This window comes from Tursiops truncatus, chromosome 14 (genome assembly GCF_011762595.2).
Source record: "Tursiops truncatus isolate mTurTru1 chromosome 14, mTurTru1.mat.Y, whole genome shotgun sequence".
Classification (NCBI taxonomy): domain Eukaryota; kingdom Metazoa; phylum Chordata; class Mammalia; order Artiodactyla; family Delphinidae; genus Tursiops; species Tursiops truncatus.
The window spans coordinates 36,513,829-36,541,512 of NC_047047.1; the positions used below are offsets into that span (position 1 = coordinate 36,513,829).

At 35.2% G+C, this 27,684-nt stretch overlaps 1 protein-coding gene across 6 annotated transcripts in view; it reads right to left on the reverse strand.

Annotated features, from left to right (window-relative positions):
• EHBP1 (EH domain binding protein 1) overlaps window positions 1-27,684 on the reverse strand; it is a 564,927-nt gene that overhangs the window by 164,308 nt on the left and 372,935 nt on the right. For all 6 annotated transcript variants that reach the window (XM_019942549.3, XM_073791336.1, XM_033838462.2 and 3 more), the window contains 3 exons: window positions 26,555-26,677; window positions 21,913-22,153; window positions 10,524-10,713 (listed from right to left, as the gene is read on the reverse strand). In XM_019942549.3, coding sequence (XP_019798108.1) covers window positions 10,524-10,713; window positions 21,913-22,153; window positions 26,555-26,677 — 554 coding nt within the window. The remainder of the gene's footprint in view (window positions 1-10,523; window positions 10,714-21,912; window positions 22,154-26,554; window positions 26,678-27,684) is intronic.

Sequence of the window (27,684 nt, forward strand, 5' to 3'; positions counted from 1 at the left end):
TAAGAACTGGTGTAAGACTACTTTACTTTTGATGCTTCCCTCAGAGTAACTAAAAGCTTGACTTCAGAGTCATATAAAAATGACACTTCTATTGAAAACTATCTTTTAAAAATTTCCATGAATGTCTTTTTATGGCTAATGTTTATCAAAGTTATGGTTGCTGCTCATGGAAATTATAAAATTCTCATGTGTCTGAATTAATATTTTCAAAATTAAGAAATGTACTAGTAACATCTTTGGTTATGTATACTCTAAAGCCTCATCATTCAAATATTATAAATACAGAATTGGTAATGCATAGGACATGGTATGTCAAGTTGTATTAAATAAGTATGTATTTTAAAGTAATTTTTTCTTTCCAAAAAAATTTAGACGTGTTCTATAGGAAGCACACTTTTTCTGGGAAAAAAAGCGAATAAGTAAAATAATATCTATATTAAAAAGATTTTACTTGTTTTAGTCAATTCTAAATTTGTGAGAATAATATGGGCTGAAATGAAGGTAACATCTGCTGTATAAGGTGAATTTTTGTTAAGTAAATTAAAAATATTAACATGTTTTAAACAAATATATATAAGGGGAACAATATATGATGGAAAAAACTTTTTTACCTTGTGTGAAAATCTTAAGTGCACATTGAAGTCGGGCCAAATGAAGATCTCTGTTTAATAATTCAAGTTACTGTGAGTACATGAAAGAATAAACTGTTTTCTATCAAAATTAAAAATAAACTCTGTTGCTTATACTAATCACTCAATTATCTGAGGTGCTTCTGTTTTGTGTATTTCAGAGGTTTAATATAAGAAGTTAAATGTGGATGGTCCTTGTTAAAAAAAAAAAAGCCCAGCTATGTTAAAACCTAACTTTTCCAAAGCAGTAAAGAGGTAAGCAGATAACACTAAAGACTTTCCACTTCAATAGCATCGACTGCTGCTGGTGGGGGTGGAGGTGGAGAAATAGCTTTAGGATTTTTATCCAAATTAATACATCTTAGAATTAGAAATTCTGATGTAGTACAGATAAACAATTATTTCTTGAGCTTCACGAGGCATTCTGGGCATGAGAATGGTCCCAAACTGTGGAATTTAGTACTAGAACAGAAATATATTTTACTGTAAAGTAGTACTACAAACTTACTTATTAAAGTATCAAATACTTTATAAGTTTATATTCTCAAAGAATTATTAATTTATTCACAATGTATTTTCAATTATTGGCTTTGCTTTTCAATAAGATCATTATTAGAGGGGTTTATCTAACTTTAAAGTCTTCTTTCTGCAGCACTATGTTGAGCGATATTAGAATTTTTTTTTTTTAAAGGATACAAAAGATTCCTGGGTTACACACTTAAGACCTAATGTAATGATCTAACTTCACGCAGGTTTGCAAAGAATATGCTTACACACCCTTAATGAAAATGGCACTAATGAAGACCATATAGTGTATATATTAATCCTTAGATTACAACTGTTAATCCAAGTATTAAAGACTTTACATATCCCACAGTAGTTTGGACTCCTGTACATAAGCTGGTTAAAGAATATCTACTACCATTGAAAATATGTCCTAAACTCTTGCTTGAATGCCATGGAAACAGACAGTAAAAGAAATATTAAGCCATTTTATGATATCTAGTTGCTCCATTAACTCAATTGTACTGTGATTGTTTTTGAGGCTTCTCCAAGTTCAAGCATGTCAGGCTTGTTCTTCAAGCCTTGCAAATTAGGACTTGTATTAAAAAACAGTGCCAAGCAAGAAGTTTAAGTAAACATAAAACCATCATAGAAACAACTAAAGGAATTCAGTTTGATTATAAATATCTTCCTCCTCAACACATCAAGTAGTAAAACCAAAAATTCTCGTTGGATTTATAGTTTATCTTGTTTTGATTTCTTCTTTGACCTATAGTTTATTTGAAAGTATATATATTAATTTTCAAATATATGGGTTTGTTCTAGCTATTGTTTTTTATTATCAACTTCTAAATTAATTGCACTTTGGGCAGAAAACATAATTCCAACCCTCTGAAGTTTGTTGAAAATTTACTTTAGAGCCTAAAATATAGTCACTCTCTGTAAAGAAATGAATTCTATGGTATAGTATTTTTTTTTTTTTTTTTTGCGGTACGCGGGCCTCTCACTGTTGTGGCCTCTCCCGTTGTGGAGCACAGGCTTTGGACACGCAGGCTCAGCGGCCATGGCTCACGGGCCCAGCCGCTCCACGGCATGTGGGATCTTCCCGGACCGGGGCACGAACCCATGTCCCCTGCATCGGCAGGCGGACTCTCAACCACTGCGCCACCAGGGAAGCCCTGGTGTAGTATTTTATGAGGTCAAAATTGTTGAGTCTTTAAATCTTACTGATATTTTTTAGTTGGCCTATTCCATCAATTATATAGAGAGATGTGCTATAATTTCTCACTATGATATGGACTACTTGTTTCTTTCTGTGTTCTTTCAAAGTTAGTTCTGTCTGTTTTGAGAATGTGTAATTAAGTGGATGCAAGTTCAAAAGTTACTAAGGAATTTCCCACATTCCATTTTGGTTGATTTCATCTTCATGGTGTCATTTAACATGCTCCTCTACCACTCAGTATTTCTTGTAATCTGGTAGTTATTATAACCAGTGGCTTGACTAGATCTCAGTTTAATTCTTTGGCAAGTATACTTATGGTAGTCCTATATACTTGCTATTGCAATGTATCAGGAAGCACAAAATGCCTGACGGTCTTACTCTTAATTACATTAAGATTGATCACTACAGGGGCTTCCCTGGTGGCGCAGTTGTTGAGAGTCCGCCTGCCGATGCAGGGGACACGGGTTTGTGCCCCAGTCCGGGAGGATCCCACATGCCGCGGAGCGGCTGGGCCCATAAGCCATGACCGCTGGGCCTGCATGTCCGGAGCCTGTGTTCCACAACGGGAGAGGCCGCAACAGTGAGAGGCCTGCATACCGCAAAAAAAAAAAAAAAAGATTGATCACTGCAGATCACTACAGTTAAGTATCAGCCTGATCCGTTCATCTATTATAAAACCTTTTCACTAATGATTTCATCAGCCATGCTGACTGTTGCTAGATCCATTATTTCATTAGGGATTATGAAATGGTGAGTTTTCCAATGATATCAGTCTATCTGTATTTCATAGCTAAAATTGTTCTATGGGGAAGAACTTTCCCTTACCAACTATTTAATTATCTTGAAATACATTTTATAGAGAAAAGTCAAGATGAGTACTTGATCTTTTCCTTTATTTATCAATTTACACAATAATGAGTTGGTGTCCTAGCAACTTCAAAAGTCAACTATTTTGGTATTAACATTACAAAATCATGAATTTTTATATATTTGATGTGTTTCAAACCTTTTACAGATATTTATTCTTCTTAATTATGTAAACATGCTCCACTGTCTCCAGCATTTAATGTTATAAAAGCATCTGATAGTAAAATCTTCCCTTTGTAGGTAACCTGCCTTTGAAATTTAAAAGTACTATTGGAATATGTCTAGGTTTGGATCTCATTCCATTCATCTTGCCTAGTACTTGTGAGTGCTTTTTTGCGGTACGCGGGTCTCTCACTGTTGCGGCCTCTCCCACTGCGGAGCACAGGCTCCGCCGCTCCGCGGCACGTGGGATCCTCCCGGACCAGGGCACGAACCCGTGTCCCCTGCATCGGCAGGCAGACTCTCAACCACTGCACCACCAGGGAAGCCCCTTGTGAGTGCTTTTAATCTAAGACTCAAATCTTTCTCTGGCTCATATAAATTCTTTTCTCTCTCTTTGGTAAATTATTTCCCTCTTTTTATTCTTATTTCTATAACCCTACTATAAATATAGTGAATCTCCTGACTCTATTCTTTATTTTTCCTCCCAGAATTTTAACCTCTTCATCTTTTCACCTTGAATTCTAAAGAGAATTTTCAAGTTTGTTTTCTAACTCATTAATTTGATGTTCTGCAATATACTATCAGTTGTTTATAAGTTTAAAATTAGAAAATTATGTTTTTTCATATCCAAGAGATCTTTCCTATTCTCAAATGATTACTTTTTACTATTTTGGGGGGAAAATTTTCAAATCTACAGAAAAGTTGCAAATATAGTACAATAAAAACCCATATATTATTAATCTAGATTCACCGTGATTAATATTTTGTCTCAGATCATTATTTTTGGTACTTGCCCTTGTTTAATTCATTAGTAGAATGTCCAAACAAGTCACACTAAAAATACTGATTAGAAGTTCTTTTTAAAAAAACTTTTGTTTCTGTGCTAAGTTTGTTTTACAGAAGGTCATTTGCTCTGATGCTAGGATCAGTTCCCTTTTCTTGACCAGTTTATTTTATTTTATTTTATTTATTTACAAAATTTAAGGAGGCACTCATTTTCAGGTTCACGCATAACATTGTAAGTGTCCACTTATGAATCAGGCATCTATTGCCAAAATTTAAGGAGACACTAACTCTGGGGTTTAAACAAGTGCCATGTTTACACTTGCATTACCCTGAGAGTTAGTGGCTCTTTAAATTATGCACCCTAGTTGCCTCTCTTGCCTCACCCTAGTCCTAGCCCTGCTGTGCACGCTGTTGAGGGTCTTTTCTTTTCTTTCTTTTTTTTTTTTGTTTGTTTCTTATTATTATGGAGTGAAATTTATCCAATACTGGGAACTGAGAAGGGTTCTGTCATAGTTTGTATGAATCTGTTCAAGTGCTCTAAATATATTCCTCTTCTTCATGCAGTAAAGGGTGAGCTAACCAGTGCTTCGTTCACATTTATCATCAGTAATGTACCCTAAAGTGATCCTGCCAATGTACATCAATAACACTCAATTCACCATTTATTGCTAACTCCTTAGCCTTTATAAAGCTTTTAGCAAACAAGCCAAACTGAGTCATTAACGTGCTCAAATTATTTACCTTATTCAGGTTCTTTTTCTATGTGGTGGCACTTTTTTTCCCAATCCTCAACTGGAAAACTGTAACAGGCACCTATTTAGTTACTCTGGAATATAGTGATATAAAAGACCAACCTTTCAAAATCACACTTAATTACTCTACAAAATTTGTTTCAAAAGGCAAGCACCCTAATCATGGTTTGTTTCTTTAAGCAAAATGTAACATTTTATCTCTTCCACTGAATACAGTCAGAAAAATCAAGAGGCAAATTCTGCAACTGAGCAGAAAGAAGTCTAGAAACAGTATGGTAGAATGCAAAAACAAAAACCACAAACAAAAAACCCAAGTTATCAAAAGTTGAATAGTATTCCCTTCAAAATCAGTTTACTACGTTAACACAATGTTGTCTGAAAAGGTATGGTCGTTTTCAGAGCATAGAATTACTGGTGAGGTTATTGAGAAACTTTTTTTTTGGCACCTACAATGTCAATTCTAAAATATATTTGGACATGTGCACTGTAGGGCCTTGACTAGGGCAAGGCAAGAGAGGTTCCTGGGGCACAAAATTTAAGGAGACACTTCCTTCACAGGGGGTGCAAATGAGACTCTGCATCTGCACCACCCTAAAAGTGAATGCCTCCTTAAATCTTATGCTCTAGGCACTGCCTTGCCTCAACTCTAATCTCAGCCCTGGTGCACAAATGGGGCAAATCTGACAAATGCACAGTAGCAGTAACTGACTTAAAAGCCCTTTGCAGTCTGAAAGAACCAGCTGTGTCTTCTACCTACAGTTCTGCAAAAAGTTCCTTGTGTTTTCATAATAAGTTATCCTTTTTGCTTAAGAAAAAAAAATCAACAAAATGGCTTGTTTCTATTAGTCATGACCAAAAGAATACTAACCAATAGAACAGGTGATACATACAGCTGTGCCCTATTTATTCTGTATTATTGAGGAACAGGGTATTCTGGTAAGTAAGGTATTCCAGTAAATAAAAACTTTACGGGTAAGTTAAGCTTACCCTTATCTCACCCTCTGCAAGCTATCACTGAATGCAGTGTAGCATTTTATTTTATAAACTATTGTATTCAATTAAATTTTGATCTGCATCTTTTAATGATTTTCTTTGGAAGATGTGAGGCATTTTCAACTTACATGTGAGGAAATTAAGTTTGGCTGTGTGCTTATTGTATTTCAGCATGAATGGCCCATAGGCACCATTGTGCACAGTTTTGCACAGACAGAAATGGAGGTAAAGAACGTTCTAGAAGGAGGCCTTTATGTATAAAAACTGAAAAGGGTGTTTGCTTTGTGGTTTGAAATTGCTGGTAGAATCAATCAAGGGGACTACTGTGTGTAACTCTGACTTTGGTTTACCCTGGGCTTCTCAGTTTCTGCAATCTGTACTCAAAAACATCCAAGTATAAAACTTGGGTCTCTACCAGCGCTTTCTAGAAAGAGGTAACAATATGAGTGAGGGCTTGAGTCACTTAGCTGGGTCTTGAGATATGAATGAGGTTTCCACTTTTAGAGATGGAGTAAGTGGACAGAAGTATCATGGTCAATCACTAGAGCTGTACTAATCAGGATCTTTGAGCGAGCCCTTCTCCACGTGACCAGGCTCATTTCATCATTGAATGTGCTGGGAGACTCCTCTCCGTGTTATCATAAGCGTAAGTGTAATTCTTGTGAAATCTTTATTGTCATTGATAGTTGGCTGTTAATACTGTGATTTTTATGGAATTAGGTATACAGTGCTTAATATATACCTTTGCAGATGTGTTTGGCAACAATTTCACTTATGTTCCTAAGCTCTTATAACCTGACTTGCACTTTATACTAAATTGCATGAATCATATCTAGGAGTTCAGAGTTATATACTTATTAACTTATATTCACAGTCAGTAAATGGTGATCAGCCACCATTGAGGCTAATTTATCATTTTATTTTATTGCATGCTTGTGCTCTGAATGTCAGGTTACTTCCCTAAATATTGGTCTTTTGTCCTAAGTTGTCTTAAAAAGTTTTATGGTCTTCTCATTTTACAAATGCAGAAATCAATGGTCTAAAGTGAGGAGCTTATGTCGATCTATACCAGTGGGGGGTCTTTAATTGCCTTTAGGGGGTAGTTTGAATTTAATTTACAATACTGTAAATATTGTAAATAAAATGATCTCTTTGTTTAAATCCTGGTCTTGGTTCTTCTTCATAAATTTTCTTAAAAATAAGTAGTTTCAGGTGACAGGTGGGGGAAATTAATCATCTGGCTAAGCACTTGTTCTATGACACTGAATAGCCTCTGCAGTTAATTGCCATTGAGTGCAGTTTGGCATTTTGTTATCTAAAACAACTGTGGAGTAAATATTCTTTTATTATTCAACTAAAATTTGAGTCTGTTTTTTTTCAAAAGCTTTATTTGAACTATTGCCTCCTTTTCAGTTTACAAATAAGGAGAATAACTGACCAAGAAGCATACCTTTTCAAGCATCAGAACTCCAATTTTAATGGAAATATTTTTATGACACTTTCCTGCTTTCCTAAACAGAATATTGTACACAAAGCATAATAAGAGTCTCATGTTGACTCAAGGTTGCCAAAATGGTCAATTATTTTACTAAGCTTTAATACTGCAAAGTCTTCAGGACTACTTGGATATATATACAGGTCTATTCCTACGATGAATAAGCCCCATACCACTGTGCTTTCTCAGCTGTCATTTATCATCTTTTATCATTGTCAGTATACCATTGATTCTAACCTTCTTCCTTATCTCATACATAATTGTGTAGTTAGTAGCTTCCAATTTCTTTTTTTTCTTTTTTGGTTTGGCAATGGTCCATTTTTTTTTTTTCCAAATGAAATCTTACATAAATATAAAAAATAAAAAGGTTTGTGCCATGGAAGTGGAACAGTGGGCCTAGTGACCTGCTGCTAAGCCTCTATACTTGGTTTCCAGTGCACAACACTGAGGTGTCTGATGGAACCCCAGGCCACCCCCAAACTAATACCACTGGTCAAATCTAAGAGTGACTTCCTCTCTTCTGAAGGATGAACTTTTTGGGGGAAATGTCATCTGGTATCTTGCACAAAAGGCAATAACAAAAAAGATCCATGATCTCATTACTCAGTAACCTCTGAGTATAACAAACAAAAAGAAAAGAAAAACATTTATAAAGTTAAAAAATTTAAACAACATAGAAAGGTAAAAAAGGAAAAGAAATGGCTTCTTCAATCTTGTGCATACCCACCATTATACCAAGACCTTTCTCCTCAAATGTAACCACTATTAAGTTACTTGTGATTCCTTCCATAAGGTATATGAGTGTGTATGTGTGTCTATATATATGTGTGAATAAAGCCTTTTAAATAAAACTTTATGTATACAGAAGCTATCATACTATACTCTGTTATGCACTTTGGTTTTTCATTTAATAAGATATCAGCAATCTTTTTTTTTTTTTTTTTTTTTTTGCGGTACGCCAGCCTCTCACTGTTGTGGCCTCTCCCGTTGCAGAGCACAGGCTCCAGATGCGCAGGCCCAGTGGCCATGGCTCACGGACCCAGCCGCTCCGCGGCGTGTGCGATCTTCCCGGACCGGGGCACGAACCCACATTGCCTGCATCGGCAGACGGACTCTCAACCACTGCGCCACCAGGGAACCCCAGTAATCTTTTTTAAAGTAATCTTTGACAGTTGTGTTTCACATAGTTGAGTTATCCAAACTAACTTCCAGATCAGCAGATTACTGTGCATATGACTGATTGTGTTTCTATTGTCTGTGTCTGAACATGATGAGGCATTTTCTAAGAGAAGCATGGTGGTAAAATGCTCAGCTTTCTCCACAAACATCATTTATTCCACAATGTGTCTACAATGGAACACTATCCTCAAAATAATATAAAAAATAGCTATGTTATACTTTTCTACAACAGAACTTAATCACCGTGTGTAACCATGTTTCTATGGAAAACAGAATTTAGAGTTCCAACTTGGAACTGGAAATACCTCTCTAGACATAGAACAGCACAATGGGAAACATGGGTTTTAGACTCAAAAGACCTCAATTTTAATCCTGGCACTGTCAATACTAGTTTTATCACTTTGAGCAAGTTACTTAACTGAAGTTCAGTTTCTCATATGTAAAAAGGAGATAATGGTATGTATTTCTCAGGCTGTTCTGATCAAATGAAGTAATAGAACATTGCCTGGCACATAATAAGGTACTGTTAAGTCCCTTTCCATTCCCCTATAAAGGGATTAGGATTTCATGATTAGCTTCAAAATCCAATGGACTACAGAAGGGGGATGGGGCAGGGAGTAGGCAATCGAGCAGAGATTCAGGGAAACAAGGGACAGGTGTAGGCATTCTTGATGGTTAGAATGGATAAAGCTCCTACATAGCTTCTTGATTTTGACTAATGCCTCAGTTACTGTCTTTATTTTTGCTCTCATGGGTATAGGAATTGACCCTCTCCTTTGCTTTATATTTCTACTATCTGCTGCTTTCATTTATAGACCCCACCTCCACTTTCCCTAGACAACAGCAAGACAGAATTTAGTCCTAATTGCTCCTCCTAAAGTTTCACACAGTTAAAAAACAGCTGGTATAAAAACACACCTGTAGACTGACTTCTAGAATGGCAGAGTGAGGACCTCAGTGAACTCACTCACTCTCCCTCTGAAACAACGAAAATAAAAGCAAATAAATAAACTATTTCAGAACTCTGGCATTTAATGGAAGCCACAGAATGAACTATAAAATCCAAGAGGAACTACTGAAACTTGATGCCCTTGAGAAAAGCAGCAGCCCAGGCACCTGAAGTGGAATATGGTCCAGATAGCACATAATTAATGGAAATGCCAGTTCCAATCTTGTCTACTGGCTGGGGAACCCGTGATCTTTATCCCTCTGAGGTCAAGTTCATCTCACTTCCCCCCTAACTACCTGTGAGAATTAAATAATGTTATATGGTGACAACACCAACAACAAAACACTCATGAGTATGGTCATGAGTTATTTACCTAAAAAAACTTGCTAAATCCAACATCTCTAGCTTACACATGAAAGATATACTATTTGCAGTCAAACCATTTAAAAGCTTTAGACTTTGTTTCAACACTGTGCTTCACCTTTCCATGAAGTTATTATCCATTAATATTTCTAAAAAAGAATGACAATAAGGCCAAAACTGTAATCTGACATAAACCAAAATGACAATACTGATATTCTTTTGGCAAAGTATTTCTCTGCACTGAGCCTCAATCTTTCTAGTACGTTTATCAAAAGATGATTTCTACGTCTTCCTCTGTATTAGAGTAAGCTGTTTGTCATGCCTAGATGTATTTAAGTATCCTTTCTTCAAAGCACCAATGCTACAATCCTAATGCCTTTCTTCCTCTGATTTCAAGACAGCATTTTAAAAACAAATCTTAACCCAAACTATCCAATCCATACTGTACCATAAATTTATAGACTCTCAAACATATATACAATGTTGCAGTATAATGGATTTACTTATATTTTACTTTTATATCATCAAAAATAGCTAATAATGGCTTTTCTTAATTTGAATTAAATTGCATGGGGAAAACAAGCAAACACTAATACATGTTTTACTAAGATTAAACTCCTACCTTAGGAGAAGTGGAGAGATCTCTTCCTGCAGACATAACTGTGTTTTCATTTACTCCTCCTGTCTTTGGTGAGATGGCTGGTGGGGCCGGGACTTTTCTTTTTACTCTCCTTTCAGTTTCCAGTTCTTGAACTGGACTTACCAAATTATTTGGAGGAGGAGTTGGTTTAGGTTCATAAAAAGGATTTGATCTAAATGAAAGAAGAATTATTGTTAAATGTCTTTATAAAAGTAGTTTACTCCCAATTAAAATACCATAATATTTTCATTTATAAAACTAGAACATACTGAAAACGATAAGGAAAAACCCAAACCAACGATAACTTACAATCTGAAAATAGGCACTCTCAATCTTTTGTTAATCATTAACAAAACTTTCCCTTTTAAAAAGTATTTTTAAATCTTTAAAATACAAAGTCATACTCAGCTCTGCTATATACAGACCCTTGGGAAAATGTTTGTAATAAGAGTAAATCCTACATATTCTCCACACCCACAGAAGAGGAAATAAGATGAGAAAACATTGATTTTTTTTTTATGCTCCCTCACCAAACTTTTTTTTTTCTTGAATTTCTTCTCTTCCTCTGTGTTAAATTCCCTTCCCATTAGGGACCATCTTTTAGAAGTTCATTCAGTGAGGTTCCTTTTTTTTTTTTTTTTTTTTTTGGCGGTATGCGGGCCTCTCACTATTGTGGCCTCTCCCGTTGAGGAGCACAGGCTCCGGACGCGCAGGCTCAGCGGCCATGGCTCACGGGCCCAGCCGCTCCGCGGCATGTGGGATCTTCCCGGACCGGGGCACAAACCCGTGTCCCCTGCATCGGCAGGCAGACTCTCAACCACTCAACCACTGCGCCACCAGGGAAGCCCCAGTGAGGTTCCTTTAATAGCAAATTCTTCCAGGCATTGAAAATGTCTTCATTTCAGCCTCAAACTTAAATGATAGTTTAGCTGGGTAGTTTATTCTAGTTGTTAGTTAACTCATCTCAGCACTTTGAAATATTAGCCCCCTGTTGGTTTAATATTGCTCTTTTGTAAGTCATCTTTTGTCTCTGGTTGCTGCCTAAGATTAAGATCTCTTTATTTCTGGTTTTGAGCAATCTTACTAGAACATGTCTAAGTGTGTATTTCTTTTAAGTTTATCCTGTTCCAGAGTCCTTGAATCTCCTGTGTCTGGAGATTCATGTGTTTCACTAGTTCTGAAAAATTATCAGCCATTATATCTTTGATAGCCTCTTCTTTATTTTCTCTATTCTCTTCTCTAGAAAATCATATTAAATATATGTTGAATTACCTCTCTCCTTCATATTTTTACAAGTTTTTATTTCTCCTGTACTACATTCTGGATAATTCCTTCACATCTATAATCCAGTTAACTTCTTCACTTTTCATCTATGTCTAATTTAATGTTCAATTCTCCATGAATTTTTAATTTCATAAGCATATTTCTTCATATGGCTGTGTGTATAATACCTTAGGTACAAAAGATCTGAGTCATTAATCATTTACACATATTTACTTTATAGTCTCTATCTGATAAATCTATCATTTGAATTCCTTGGATTTATAATCCTTGTGTTTCTTTTGTCTCCTGACTCTTTCTCTTAGTAAACTATTTCCTTGTGTATTTTGTAATTCTAGATTGTGAGTTCAGGACTTGATCTGAGGAAATCTTGTGTAGTTGCTGGGAGTCCCTCTGTTCAGAGTATTTCATGCTTGCATTTGCCAAGCAGTTTAGGAGCCACTTTGTTTCTCACTTTCTTGGCTTGGGGGTTCCCAGATCATCCTGCCAGCATAGCGTCAAATCCACATGAAGGCAGGCCTATGCTTATAACTTCTTAGGGAAGTCTTCTTTTTTCTCTACCTGAGTCTAGCCCAGGCAGAAAATCTTCCTTGTTAACTCCCTTTATGAGTAGATATTTTTCTCGTTACTTATCCGTAAACACAAGTATCTGGTGTTTATCATGATTATTCTTCCTGTTACACAGTAATAAACTTTTATTCTGGTTATTATTTGTTTGTTGCATTTTTTTTCCCAACACCAGTCTGTTCCTTAGAATTCAATATCTGTATGCATAGTAACAAGAGAATTTCTGAGTCTGCAAAGCTAAGAACCAGATCACCCAAACATAATAATTATACCAAGGGAACTCCACTTAGTTATATAAAGTCTGTACTGGTGATAGCCTTCTGTGTTCAGTTATGCACATTCTTTTAACTGTAACAGTACCAGATTCATTTAGAACCAATAACGAAGTATCTATATCTCTGCCTAAAGTCAGTCAGCTCTCACAAGACTCAGGGGACCAAGTGTATCTAGACCAGAGAGGGGAAATATACCATACTTGTGATGTCACTCTTACTCTGTACTCATTTCAACAGTTAGTGTCTTGTGACTTCTTCCCATTGAGCTGGGGATATAGCCTCAGAATCTCTGTCACCTCTGCTCAGGCCTTGCAGAGTTATTTTTCAAACTCTAAGAGTAGTTCAAAGGGAAGTAAAAATAAAGAAACGGGCTAAAAAAAATTTTTTTAACTCTAAAACTTAGAAAAGAAAAAAATCTCCCCTCCCCCCCTCAAAACTTACTATTTGCTTAACTGATGTTAAATGTTTCAGGACTGAACAAACCCACTACAATCTAAATGAATTAATTGAATCATGTGAACTATCTGGGTGATATTTTAAAAAATTATTCCTGGTTACACCTCTCTATAACAAATTTCCACAGTAGTTTGTAAGACGGTAGCTGCTACAATATTCATTATTAATTTGTCATATAAGTATGGTTAGTTTTTAAAAAAAACTTAGAAGTGTTAGAGGATAGATATTTCTATTACAGAAGGATCTGTGCTTAACAGAGAAAAAAATGACAGAATTCCTTATACAGGCAATTTTTTCAGTATGCTTTATATAATTGAATTTACAATACTAAGTTGCATGAAACTTTTATAAAACTTATCTAGCATGTATAACAAAGATATCTAGATACCGTCCTTTTTCTTCATGTCTCTCTGCCTCCCTCTAACCACCTGAATATTGGTATTCTTTATATATTGAAGGTAAATGCAAGTAGAAAAGTTCAGATAAACTAATTTCCAAAGTTGGTTCCTGAGGCTCATAATAAATACTAGAAACATAACAAAATGGACATTTTCTTGAAACAATTAGAGCTGTGTTTCTCAATCCATTTTACAGTATGACATGTAGTAAAAATGAAATTTGTATGCTATGCTAGAGTGAACATAGGAAACTGCTGGAAATTGAAGGTACCAAGGACTCCAGCTGCCCCAGACCATGCCTGACCGCCAAGAATACTAGGGGAATCAGTATCTCTGCAGGCCTGCAAGCCACCTGTGAGACAACAGTGTTCTAGGCACCACTGGTTAGGTACTAAATCATAATAAGGACAAGAAGCCTCTACTTACAAGGGCTTTAAATGATCCTCCATCTAGATCAGAGATTTCTAACTAAAACTTAATTTCCTACTCTCTAAGAGTGAACTGGATATACTTCCATGTATATGAAATATCCAAAACAGTCAAATCCATATAGAGAGAAGGTAAATTAGGAGTTTTCAGGAGATGGGGAAAAGGATTAATTGGAACTAACTACTAATATATATGGGATTTCTTTTTGGGGTGACAAAAATGTTCTGAAATTAGAGAGTGATAATGGTTGCACGACACAGTGAACAAACTAAAAACCACTGAAGTGTACACTTCACAGTGTGGCATTTTATGTTATGTGACGTATATCTCAATTTAAAAAGTGCTATTTTAAAAAGAGTAAATAGGAATAGTACATATATGTGATTATGAACAGTACTCCCTTCTCTGTAATGAGAAGAATTATATAATTTCTGATAAATACATTAAAAAATAATTAAACAGTAAGAAAAAAGTTATTTAAAGAATTAGCATAACTTCCACATTCTGTTATCATCTATGATCTGAATAATCTGTTTCAAGGCTTCTTACATCACTCTGAATAAACAATAATTATTTTTATTCTTATACTGTACACTTGAGTAATAAATTAGTTATATCATTAACTCACTGTGAACTAAAAACTCATCAGTTATGTTATGTGGAAAACTGGACAGAATAACTTTAAATGACATTATTCATTGTTTAAAAATATAATTAATCCAAGAAAAAGAATTACAGAAAGAAAAATTAAAGTTGATTAGAAACAGTACTCACAAACATAGTGAAGCAAGGGTGGAACAAAATCTGTATTCTTTTCCTCTCAATTTGAAAACTTATTTTTCTTTGAAAACACAATTCAAATGTATTAAAATGAGTGTGTAGCTTCCCTGAATAAACTTCAACGACAATTTCCCTTGGGAAACTGACACACAACCATACTAGAAATGATTTCACGCTGGACCTCAAAAGTCACTTCATAAATGTTTTGAAAAATATTACTGCCCTATCAGTTTTCACTTTTGCTACATAACCAGAATGGCTGAACTAACCCCCAAACACGAGAAAACTGAGCAACCCATACAGCTGCTAAGTGTAAATGACACATGCTAAAAGCCCTGAAGGGTGTACACTTTCTCCTTGGGGCTGATGGATAATGCTGAGTTTCTGAAGGTTGTTTTAGAACATCAGAGAACACAGCACTATTTATTTGTGAGAGTTTTATGTTAGAGGATCCAGGAAGAGTTTGGTAATGGAAGATGAGTCATATAGGCTTTTCACTTGATGAAAGGTCATAAGTTTATTACTGAAGTTAAGAACAAATTATGGGAGATTTCTGCTACTTAAGTTGGACCTACAAACTTTTGGAGAACAAGATGAGAAATACCAAGTAAGTAACACAGAGTTCTTCCTGGACATTAGCTGATGAGCAATCTTTAGAATTTATGGATGTGTTCCTTCAAAAAAGCTGAGTGTTTATAGACTACCTCTGGTAACCTCAGATGATTGAGCAGTTTAGAATGCTCTTTATTCATGGGAAACTTTGTAAAGGCTATGACTTTCATGTAGAAAAAAGAATGGTCAAAAGGAAACACCTAGTCATTCTGATTTTAGTTTTTATTAAGGCATTTTAAAAGTTTAAGCAAACACTGGATGTCTCTTTAATTTGTTAATAGGAGAGAGGAGGGTGTGTGTATGTTGTGTAATATTCATGCATTTTGGAATGACTGAATGCTTGTATTTAAAGTTTGCATTTACATTCAAATACTCTAGGTGTGTGGCTATTACTCAGCACCTACACCACCCATGAGAAATTTTATTTTGATCACACATTAGCTATTTCAAAGAAAACAAATATACGTGGATGGATCTACAGACTGTCATACAGCGTGAAGTCAGAAAGAGAAAAACAAATATCGTATATTAACGCATATATGTGGAACCTAGAAAAATGGTACAGATGAACCGGTTTGCAGGGCAGAAATTGAGACACATGTAGAGAACAGATGTATGGGCTCCAAGGGGGGAAAGTGGCGGGGGTGGTGGTGGTGGTGGTGTGATGAATTGGGCGATTGGGATTGACATGTATACACTGATGTGTATAAAATGGATGAGTAATAAGAACCTGCTGTATAAAAAAAAAAAAATTTTTCAAAAAAAAAGAAAACAAATATAACAACTTTAGCAAGAGTAGAGCAAACTTTTTCAACCCCTGTATAGTTATTAATTAGTATTGAGATCTCAACCTGGGTTTGGAATCAGATGATTATTATGATGTAATTCCCATACTTACAGGAGGTTAGAACATTTTTAGGTTTTATCAAAACCTAGCCATGCCCATGGAAGCATGTAGCACATGTGAGAGTAATTAGCCATGTGTTGTAAAATGAGGAAAGGTTGAAAAATGCAGTTCCAGAGCAGCAGAAACCAAGTCAACTACCTCATTCTTTCAAACAAGTCTTTCAAATATTTGAACTTGGTTATTATAGTTCCCTTAAACCATCTCTTTTCTAAGTCAAATAGTACCTATGCCCTCAATCACTGCTCATTTGATGTGGTTTCTGGACATTTTAATGACTCTGTTGCTCTACTGTTAATGCTCTGAATCATCAATCCCCCTTTTAAAGTGCAGTACCTAGAAGTAAAATACTGCTCAAAATGGGAGTTGACCAATGCACAGGAGAGGGAGGACATTTCTCCCTTCACACAAAGCAACTGTTCCCAACTTTCATACATCAAAGGAGCCTTTTTTATTATTCCCCTCTCAACCCATACATTCCATATTTTGAAAGAAATAACTATTTTCCCCAAGATCTAAATAATGTTAATATGATAAAATTCAGTATTTCCAAGGAAAGCAAAGGTCCATATAGCCTCACTGCAAGTAAACATATAATTATTATTTAGCTTTTAAAAAATGTTAAGTATTCTGTAGATCTCCCCTGTTACACATCAATTATTTTCAACAAACAGACCTAAAAGCCCAAGAATTCCAGGCTGGGAATCACTCATGTGACACAGTATTTCTGTTAATAAACTTAAACATTGCTGTGGTTTTCTTTCTTTTTTTTTTTTTTAACAGCTTTATGTACATATAATACAGTAAATGGCACATATTTAAAAAGTATAACTTGATGAGTTTTCTACATATGTATACAAGTGTGAAACCATCAGTACGATCAAGACTACAAACATTTCCAGTTCTCCAAAAGTTTCCTTGTATCCCTTTTAATCCATATCTCCCTCCACCTCCAATCTCAGGCAACTATGCATCTGCCTTCTCTCGAAACAGATTGTATTTTCTAGAGTTTTAGATAAAGGATAGCATACAGTATATGCTCTTTTTTGGTCTGGCTTCTTTCACTCAGCATAATAATTTTTAGATCGATCCATGCAGTTATATGTATCCATAGTTTGTTTTTTTATTACTGAGTAGTATTCCACTGTATGTATATACCACAATTTGCTTATCTGTTTTCCTATTGATGGACACTGGGGTTATTCCCATACCTTGCTATTATGATAAATAAAGCTGTTAGAATATTCATGCACGAATCTTTTTGTGGACATACACTTTGATTTCTCTTGGGTAAATACCTAGAATTAGAACGGCTAGGTCGACAGGTATATATGTTTAACATTTTAAGAAACTGCCGAATTGTTTTCTAAAATAGTTCACCATTTAGAACTTTGAGAGTTCTGAGAGTACCAGTGGCTCCATGTCCCTGACAGTATTTGGTGTAGTAAGTCTTAAATTTTAGCAATTCAAGTTGGTGTGTAGTGATATCTTATATGGTTTTAATTTGCATTTCCTTGATGACTAAGATGTTGGGCACCTTTTTGTGTACACAATGGCCATTCTTACATCTTCTTTTGTGAAATGTCTGTTCAAATCTTTTCCCTCTTTAAAAAAGATAGTTTGTCATTATTGAGTTAAGAGTTCTTTACATATTCTTGATAGAAGTCTTGCCAGAGGGCTTCCCTGGTGGCTCAGTGGTTGAGAGTCCGCCTGCCGATGCAGGGGATGCAGGTTTATGCCGCGGAGCGGCTGGGCCCATGAGCCATGGCCGCTGAGCCTGTGCGTCTGGAGCCTGTGCTTCATAATGGGAGAGGCCACAACAGTGAGAGGCCCGCGTACCGCAAAAAAAAAAAAAAAAAAAAAAAAAGAAAGAAGTCTTGCCAGATAGGTGTTTTGCAAAGAATTTTAGCCAAACTGTGGCATGCCTTTTCATTTTCATAAGTGTTTTTTAAAGAGAAAAAGGTTTAATTTTGAAGAAGTCCAAATTATAATTTTTTTCCTTTGACTCTGTGTTTTTTGCATTCTGTTCAAGAAATTTTTGCCTACCCCAAGTTCACTAAGATTTTTCTCCTATGCTTCCTTCTAAAAGTTCCAGGGTTTTAGTTTTCACTTTTAGGTGTATGATCTATTTTTAGCTAACTTTTGCATTTGTTATGAGGTAAGGACTGTAGTTCTTTTCTGGAGGGGTGGGGGGATATAGACCTTTAGTTGTTCTGGCACCATTTGTTGTAAAGATTATCCTTGCCTGACTTCCTGTGCTACTTTTGTCAAAAATCAATTAGCAATATATGTGTGGATCTACTTCTAGATTTTCATATTCTCTTTCATTTAACTATATGTTTACTTTAAGCCAATTCCATGATGTCTTGGTTAATGAGTCTTGAAACTGGAGAGCATAAGTCCTCCAACTTTGTTCTTTGTTTTGAAACTTTGTTTCAAAATGTTTTTGGCTATTCTAGGTCCATTGTATTTCTATATACATTTTAGAATTAGCTTTATCAATTATTACCAAAAAAATACTCCAGAATTTTGATTGGGATAGCACTGAATCTACAGATCAATTTGAATCCATGGCCGTAATATTTCTTTCCATTGTTTTCTTTCAGCGACCTTTTGCTGTTTTCAGCATACAGGTATTGCATTGCACATCTTTGTTCAAATTTATGCTTGAGTTTTGGTCTGTTTGTTTTTTGGATGCTTTTGTATATGGTATTTTAGAGTTTTCTATTTCTGATAGTTAATTGTTACCATTGAGAAATACATCTGAATTTGTATACTGATCTTGTATCCTGTCACCTTGCTAAATTTACTTTTTAGTTCTAGTAGACTTTTTAGAGATTCCTTATGATTTTCTACATAAATAATTATGTCATCTGTGAAAAAAAGATAACATTGTATATCCTCAAATAACATGTATAAGAAGTTTAAAATACTATTTTTCAATTTCCCCACGCTCAGCCTTTGTATGACTACTGTCATATGTTTTACTTCTACCCGTTCCCAAACCCAGAATATATTATTATTTAAACTTTAAAGTCAATTATCTTTTAAAGAGATTTTTAAAAATAAGACATGTATTTTATATATACTATTTATTTGCCATTTCCTGTGCTCTTCATTCCTTTGTGCAGATCCAAATTTCCAAGTAGTGTCATTTTTCTCCTGCCTGAAGGACTTCTTTGTAATATTTTTTGCAAAGCAAGTCTGATAATTATGAATTATCTCAGTTCGTGCATGTCTGGAAATGTCCATTACTTAGACTTTTTTTTTTTTTTGGCTGGAAATAAAAATTTGTGTTGGCATGTTTTTTTCTTTCAGTACTTATATACCACCCCACTATCTTCTGACTTGAATTGTTTTTGTTGAGAAGCCTGGCAGTAGTTTTCTTCATCATTCTTGTGGTTCATTTCGGGGTTCATTCAGCTTCTTAGACCTGTAGGTTTATATATTTTGTTAATTGCTAAAACTTTTAGCCATTATTTCCTCAAATATTTTTTCTGTTCCGTCATCTTCTTTCCTCTCCTTTTGGAATTCCAGTTACACTTACTTTAGATTGCTTGAAGTTGTCCCACTGATCCTCTGTTCATTTTTTTCCCCTTTATGTCTTTTTTTAAAAAATAAATTTATTTATTTATTTTTGGCTGTGTTGGGTCCTTGTTGCTGCGCACAGGCTTTCTTTTAGTTGCAGCGAGCGGGGGCTATCCTTTGTTGCGGTGCGTGGCCTTCTCATTGCGGTGGCTTCTCCTGTTGCGAGCATGGCTCTAGGCGTGTGGGCTCAGTAGTTGTGGCTTGAGGGCTCTAGAGCGCAGGCTCAGTAGCTGTGGCACACGGGCTCAGTTGCACTGAGGCACGTGGGATCTTTCCAGACCAGGGCTCAAACCCGTGTCCCCTGCATTGGCAGGCAGATTCCCAACCACTGCATCACCAGGGAAGCCCCCCCCCCCCGGCTTTATGTTTTAATCTGGAGTTTTATTGCAAAGTCTTTAGGGTCACTAATACTTCCTTCTGCAGTATCTAACGTTAATCCCATCCAGTGTATTTTTCATCAGATTCTGTATATTTCATCTTTATAAACTGAATTTGGACTTTTTTTTTGTCTTGCATGCTCATGCTTTCTTCGACTTTCTTAAATATCTGGAGTATATTTATATAATAGTTAAATTACCACACTTGTCTATTAATTCCATCATCTGTACCATTTCTGCATTCCTATCTAAGGACTGAGTTTCCTCCTCATTATTAGTCAGATCTTCCTGCTTCTTTACATGCCTGATAAATTTCTGATTGGCTGTCAGATATTGTGAATTTTATGTTTTGGATGCTTAATTTTTTGGTATTCCTTTTAATATTTTGGGGCTTTGTGTGGGATAGTTACGTGCAACCATTTTGGTTCTTTTGAGCTCTGCTTTTAATCTTTGCTGGGAAGGCCCAGAACAGCCTTTAGTCTCGGGCTGTTCCCCCACTACTGGCACAATACCCTTCTGAGGACTCAACTTGATGTCCCATGTGTTAGGAAGTCTTTCCTCTCTGGCTGGTGGAAACCCAAACTATTCTTAATCCTGGGTGAACTCCAGGGATTGTTCTGTCTAATTGTTTGTCCTCAATAACTTCCTCATATGCGTACTCTGATCAGTACTCAGCTAAAGACTCAAGAGAAACTTTCTACAGATCTCTGAAACTCTTTATGAGTAGGCTGTTCCTCTCTGAGACTCTGCCCACAAGTTCTAGCCACTCACTACCTCCAAAGTCCAAAGTCTGCCTCCTCAATGCAGGGAGATTCTGGGGTGTTTGGGTTCTCTCTCCCTGAATTGCGGTTGGAAATTCTCTCCCATAAATAAAGCTTGGACAAATGTAGGGCTCACATTCTTCGTTTCTTTTCTCTCAGGGATCCTGTGCTATTTGTGTCCAATGTTTGAAAACTGTTGTTTCATACATTTTATTCGGTTTTTTACTTGTGTAAGACAAAAGCTGTATCTAGTCTATGCTACTCCAGCATGGCTGGAAGTTTTACTGTTGCTTTTTAAACATACTTAGGGCCACAGTCTGCGGCTACATGGGTTGCAATGTGCAACTCCAGAATACAATGTGAACATACCTTCCTCCTATCCCCAATCTAGATTTGAGTAAAACAGAAACCCTAATCACACTGACTATTAATATACTAAGCTTGTGGTCAATAAACCTCTCATTTGGGTAAGAATAATGACTCAAATGCTCAAATGCAGATAATTCCTAATTTATAAATGTCATGATCTCATTGTTTGGCATTTGAATAAATCTTCTCATCAAATCAATATCATAAACGATTATTTGGTTCCCACAATAAACCCATAACATAACTGAAGTGTAATGCCTTCAGTAATCGATTAAAAACACCTAAGTACCATTGATAACATGGTTGCTGTGGGAAGACACAACTGGAATTCTAACCAGAGATTCCAGGAACGTGTTTCCTTCATTTGTTAGTTTAGGGTGCACACGTAATCATATGGAAGAGGGTGGGAGAGTGAGGGTCAAGACTGTAAAAATTTGGATGGGGGATGAGATAGATACTAACATGTAAACTATATATTAACATAGGGACAGACCTCTTTTTACCCATCTAAAGGTATATTACAGAAAGATCTCTTTAGTTAAAATATGATGAGAGCAAAATGAAGTGTACTTACTCATCCAACTCCTCTTCTTCAGCTTTAGAACTATCAGCATAGAGATACTTGCTCATGTCCACCGGTCTTATATTTTTTCTTTTTGTAGACTGGGGAGGAGAATCCTTTATAGTTACAAAGGCTTCTGGCTCATCAAATGGGTTCAAATACTGTGGAGTCTGTACCTCTTTAAAGGGATTATAGCTGTTATTATAAAAGGATTCTTCTGGTTTTTTAGGTGAAACTGTTTCAGTGATTTGTTCTATAAAACAATAGCAAAAGATGAATTAAATCAAATTAATACTATCTGATATTTTCTTATATATTTAGTGTTCTCAAAAATACTCAATCTTGAATTAATAAACTCTATGGGGTTGAAAGAGTGCAGATCAATAACACGTTTTATGAAACTGAGTTATTTGTAGTGAGGTGGATGGACCTAGAATCTGTCATACAGAGTGAAGTAAGTCAGAAAGAGAAAAACAAATACTATATGCTAACACATATATATGGAATCTAAAAACAAAAAATAAAATAAGGTTCTGAAGAACCTAGGACAGGACAGAAATAAAGATGCAGACACAGAGAATGGACTTGAGGACACAGGGAGGGGGAAGGGTAAGCTGGGATGAAGTGAGAGAGTGGCATGGACTTATACATACTACCAAATGTAAAATAGATAGCTAGTGGGAAGCAGCTGCATAGCACAGGGAGATCAGCTCGGTGCTTTGTGACCACCTAGAGGGGTGGGATAGGGAGGGTGGGAGGGAGATGCAAGAGGGAGGAGATATGAGGATATATGTATATGTATAGCTGATCCACTTTGTTATAAAGCAGAAACTAACATACCATTGTAAAGTAATTATACTCCAATAAAGATGTTTAAAAAAAAAACCCAAACATAAAATTGTCAAAAAAAAAAGTTTTAGAGGGGCTAAGTCCAGAAGATGTGATATCTAAGATCTTTGTCTACTTCTCCAGGAATAGTGCTCTTCAAAATAGCATCTTTGAATTGTTAATGCCCTTGGAATCTCTATTAATGTTGGCATTGTGGTATAACAATTTTGGAAATTTTAACCTTCTTAGAGGTACAATATCCTATTATTGCTTAATTTATTTCACTATACTAGCTTGACGTCTCAAACTGATATTTAAATTTCTGTTTTTAAAAGAACATAAAATGGATTAAATTTTGGAATAGTCTTTGGTAGTTACACAAGCAGAGACCACTTAGGAATCTGAAAATTCATTCTGGATATATAAAAAATACACCATTTACACTGAATTTGCTTTTGTAAAGTCTTCAAAGAGCAGGTTTCTGTACACTACAAGTCCTTAAATCTTTAGAGCTTTTAATGGGCTTTTCAACATAATTCATACCCAATCAATACCTTATTTAATAACGTAAAGGAATAACAAGAATTCTGAAGTTGAAAGAGCCACATTAAAATCATACTGAGAAGCAGACAGATGTGTTCCACTAAATTCTCATTGAAATTTCAAATTTCAATTTGAAAACAAAGGAACTCTTAAAAATAAAACTCTGACTTTACAGCACAAAAAGCACTACAACAGTGTCATGTCCTCCGACAATACTTATGGAGTGCTTAGTGCCAGCCTTTTTCTTTTACTTTTATGTTTATTAATATTTTGAAACAAAAACAAGGCAGAGTTCCATGGTGGTCCAGCGGTTAGGACTCTGTGCTTTCACTGCTGTGGGCCCGGGTTCAATCCCTAGTCAGGGAACTAAGATCCCTAAGCCATGTGGAGAGGCCAAAAAAAAACCAACAACAACAAAAAAAAAACTGGAATGTATAATAAAACTGTTTAAAATTTGTATTTTACTAATATAAGTATGTAACCAAATTGGAAAAAAGTTTCAAAAAGCCAATAATCACAGAACAGTTCAAAAGTAATTTTAATTATGCCAAGCAACTCTAACAAAATACTCTAGGAGAAGAAGGCAGAAAATCAGTTTTAAAATCTTCAAGAAAAATAACTGTTTTATACGTGACATTTCAAACAGTTTAATCCAATTATTAGAAAAATCTCTTGAGTGACATATATATTTATGATTTTTATATTTTAGAATCAAACTACTTTTACTTATACTTTAGACATTAGCCCAGAAAACTTATGTTGTCTTTATATTGAAAAAATAAATAAAACAAAATAACTCTGAATTGAAATTCTGTACACCATGGTGACGCAATTATAAAGTATGAAAGAGAATTCATAACATCATAATAAATCAACACTGAAATGAATTTAAATACAGCCTATGCTAGAGAAGAGACTCAGTAACTGTATCTTTTGTCAGACCAGGATAACACTTAAACACCACTATAATCTTTATAATAATCTAAATGAAGCATTATCTTTTCTCTGTAGGAGAAGAGACTACAGAGTTTTTACCTATTCAATTTTTTTATTAACAAATACCAAGTCTCAAATGCTTAAGAAATTGATAAAACCTGTCAATGGAAATAAGATTTTTATTTTTACTTTCAGGTAGAGGATTACAAAAATTGATCCAAGCAATTTCATCAGTTACAAAACCAAAAGCAAGAAAGTATTCAAACTATAGAGCAAGATTTGAAGATGACAGAATAGCAACAAAGGAGAGTTTCAGATGAGACTATTTCATATAAAAGCTAACAAATACATTTAGTAACTTTCTAAACGGGTCACTGAAGCACAGAATGTCATGAATCTAACTAAGAGGAGAACTAAAATTGTAAAAGCAAACAAAAACAAAAACCATCTAAACAACTGTAACACATTTTTTTTTTCTTAACTACTTTTGTTACTTGAGGATGCATGTTTTTAATCAATAAAAATTAATAAATTATTTCTAGAAAAATGAGTGTTCTTCTAATAGAAAATACTTATTCTAAAGTCTCCAAGAACTATATATTTAAAGAGAATACTGGTTGTCAAGTTTTTTCTTAGCTCTATAGGCATGATTAAAGTTTCTCAATCAGGTTGCCTAACCTTGCTTAACCTCTCCAAAATAGAAATACAATATTTATGTTATCTGCTACTCCTTTCTATACCTCAGAAAAGATACACATATATTTTTAAAAATTACTAATTTGATTTTGAAATGAAAAGCTCAAATACTCATATCTCAAAATATTTTGGTAATTTTTTTTTAACTCAGTGTACTCAGATGTATTTAGTATGCAATTGAGAAGCTTTGTGGTCAAAAGAAGACACTTGATTAGCAACCTTAGCTCCAACTCCACCTCCATTTACCTAAAGTTCTTCTTCAAATCACTTAATTCCTCTGGGCCTCAGCTCCTTAATCTATGAAAAGAGGCAGCTGAACCAGATTACTTCTAAAATGTACTGTAACTGTTAAGATTTAAAATATGTTAAAATAAAATAAGTCACCGGGCTTCCCTGGTGGAGCAGTGGTTAAGAATCTGCCTGCCAATGCAGGGGACATGGGTTCGACCCCTGGTCCAGGAAGATCCCACATGCTGCAGAGCAACTAAGCCCACGCACCACAACTACTGAGCCTGTGCACCACAACTACTGAGCCCGCGCGCCTATAGCCCATGCTCCGCAACAAGAGAAGCCACCGAAATGAGAAGCCCATGCACTGCAACAAAGAGTAACCCCTGCTCGCTGCAACTAGAGAAAGCCCACGCACAGCAACGAAGACCCAATGCAGCCAAAAATAAATAAATAAAATAATTAAAAAAAAATAAAATGTAGATCACAAACAAAATAAAATCTCATTAATGTAAACTTAATAATTTAGAATTTGGTAAGAAGGGAGAAAGTAATGGAAGTTCTTCTCCTTCCATTACTTTCAGAAGTGGATTATGAAATGATATTGCACAAATAGAGTGAATCCTTAAGTTGAAACCTCACTTTTCACCATGACAGGCAGTAGCAAAATTCTTTAAAGCTCATGAAGATTTCATAAGAGCAGTCTAAAAGATGTAAACAGGGGTTAATCATTCTTGCATTTACTTTGAGCAAACAGAGTTTAATTAAACAGAGGTCTTCTTCAACAGCTCTTTTCTAAGCTTTAATAGTTTGAAACTACTTGATAAGAAAAATGACTCACAAAAAAAATACATGGTTTTATTTCTTACATGTTGTATATATGACAGGAGTGGTCCTCAATCTTCTTTCTGTTCTGTGACATTCACGTGCACAATTTACTTTCGTTACTAAGAGTAATTCTCAGCCAGAGACAGGCAGTTGGGAGTGGAGGGGCTCATCACACTGAGGTGTGAGGGCCAAGAAGCTGTATATAGAGAAAAGGCTACCTCCACCACCTTAATATGGGTATGTCCCACAACCTGACCTTACTTGGTAGGCCAAACTAATGAGACTTTACTGCATGCCAGCTAGATAAAATACTGTTATCTCTAACATTAGAGCTTTACTATTTGACCAAACTAACAAAGAATTAAAATATAAGCCCCAAGTAAATGTCTATGTAAGGCTTCTCTTTTTCTTTAAAAACAATTCAATGGAAGCTACCCAGAATTGCTGATCAACTGCAATTGGTATTGAACAAATAATATTGTCATTATAAACAAAATGTACAAGTCTTTAAAAACAAAATCTCTTCCTGCCTTTACAGTTCAAGAGAACTTAACAATACACAAAGACTTTAAAAGTAAAGAAAAAAACTTGCTACCTTCTGAGTCAGGATCTCCAAATGGATTTAATTCTGCTACATCAGGATCACCAAATGGATTTAAATTCACAGTGGCCAAGTCCTTTTCTGCTTCATCCAAAAAGTTAAGTTTGTTGATAAGCTCTGAAAACAAACATACGTGTCAGTTCACTGTGGTTACAGTTAAGCATAATTATCACTCATTCATGAAATATCTCAAATTGTAAAAATTCATACTAATAATACCTGCAAATAATAAGATATAGCATTTTACCAATGACAGAATGCCATTCAAGTATTTTGTAGCATACCAACATATTCAAATAAAAGAAAACAAACACATGAATTGGAAAATATCAGATAATGAACTAGAGAAACTTTTAGCTCAATCTAATTTGATCCAATAAAAAAGTACTAACATAGATTTTGAGAAAAAAACATCCTTCACTTCTAAATATGAATAATTCAAATTGATTTAATATAAGCAAATATTTCTAAAACAATGTTGTTACAATATATAAGCTAACTAAAGAAATTCTGTCATGTTATACGACCAGTTATTATAAGATGTTTTAAAATCACTGCCTATCAAGGATCCTGATACAGGCTTTGCTAAAGATGATAAGTTCTGTTATGTTGTTGCCTGTTGGTGCACTACAAATTACCAAAGAAAATTTATTAAAGGAAAAGCACAAAGACAAAACTGAGAGCTAAGTACAGACAGAAGTCAAGAGGTAGCAGGTCACAGTAAATTCAAGCAATCAGAAGCAGAAAGAAAGGAAGAAAGCTCTTAGACCTTCAGAGGAACTGGCTGATTTAGCTGAAGGCATATTTGCTTGCTTTATGCAGTCATCTTGATCTTCATCTAAGCTGCTCAGAGCATTCAATTGGTTTACAATTTCTGTAAACAGAAGCCAGTCGAGACAAATGTAAGGTAAGGTCATTTAATTAAAGAGCCACAGAAGCATGCTGTTACTCAAAAAGACAAAGAGAGGGGATGTTTGGTTAATCAAGAGAATACATTCAGAGGATGTTATTTTTGATGAACTATAACAGATGTATTTAACTGAAGGTTATGCTGTACTTATATTTTAAAATAGAAAACATTTTAAAAATTAAAATTTATATTAGTACTATAACAACTATGTTAA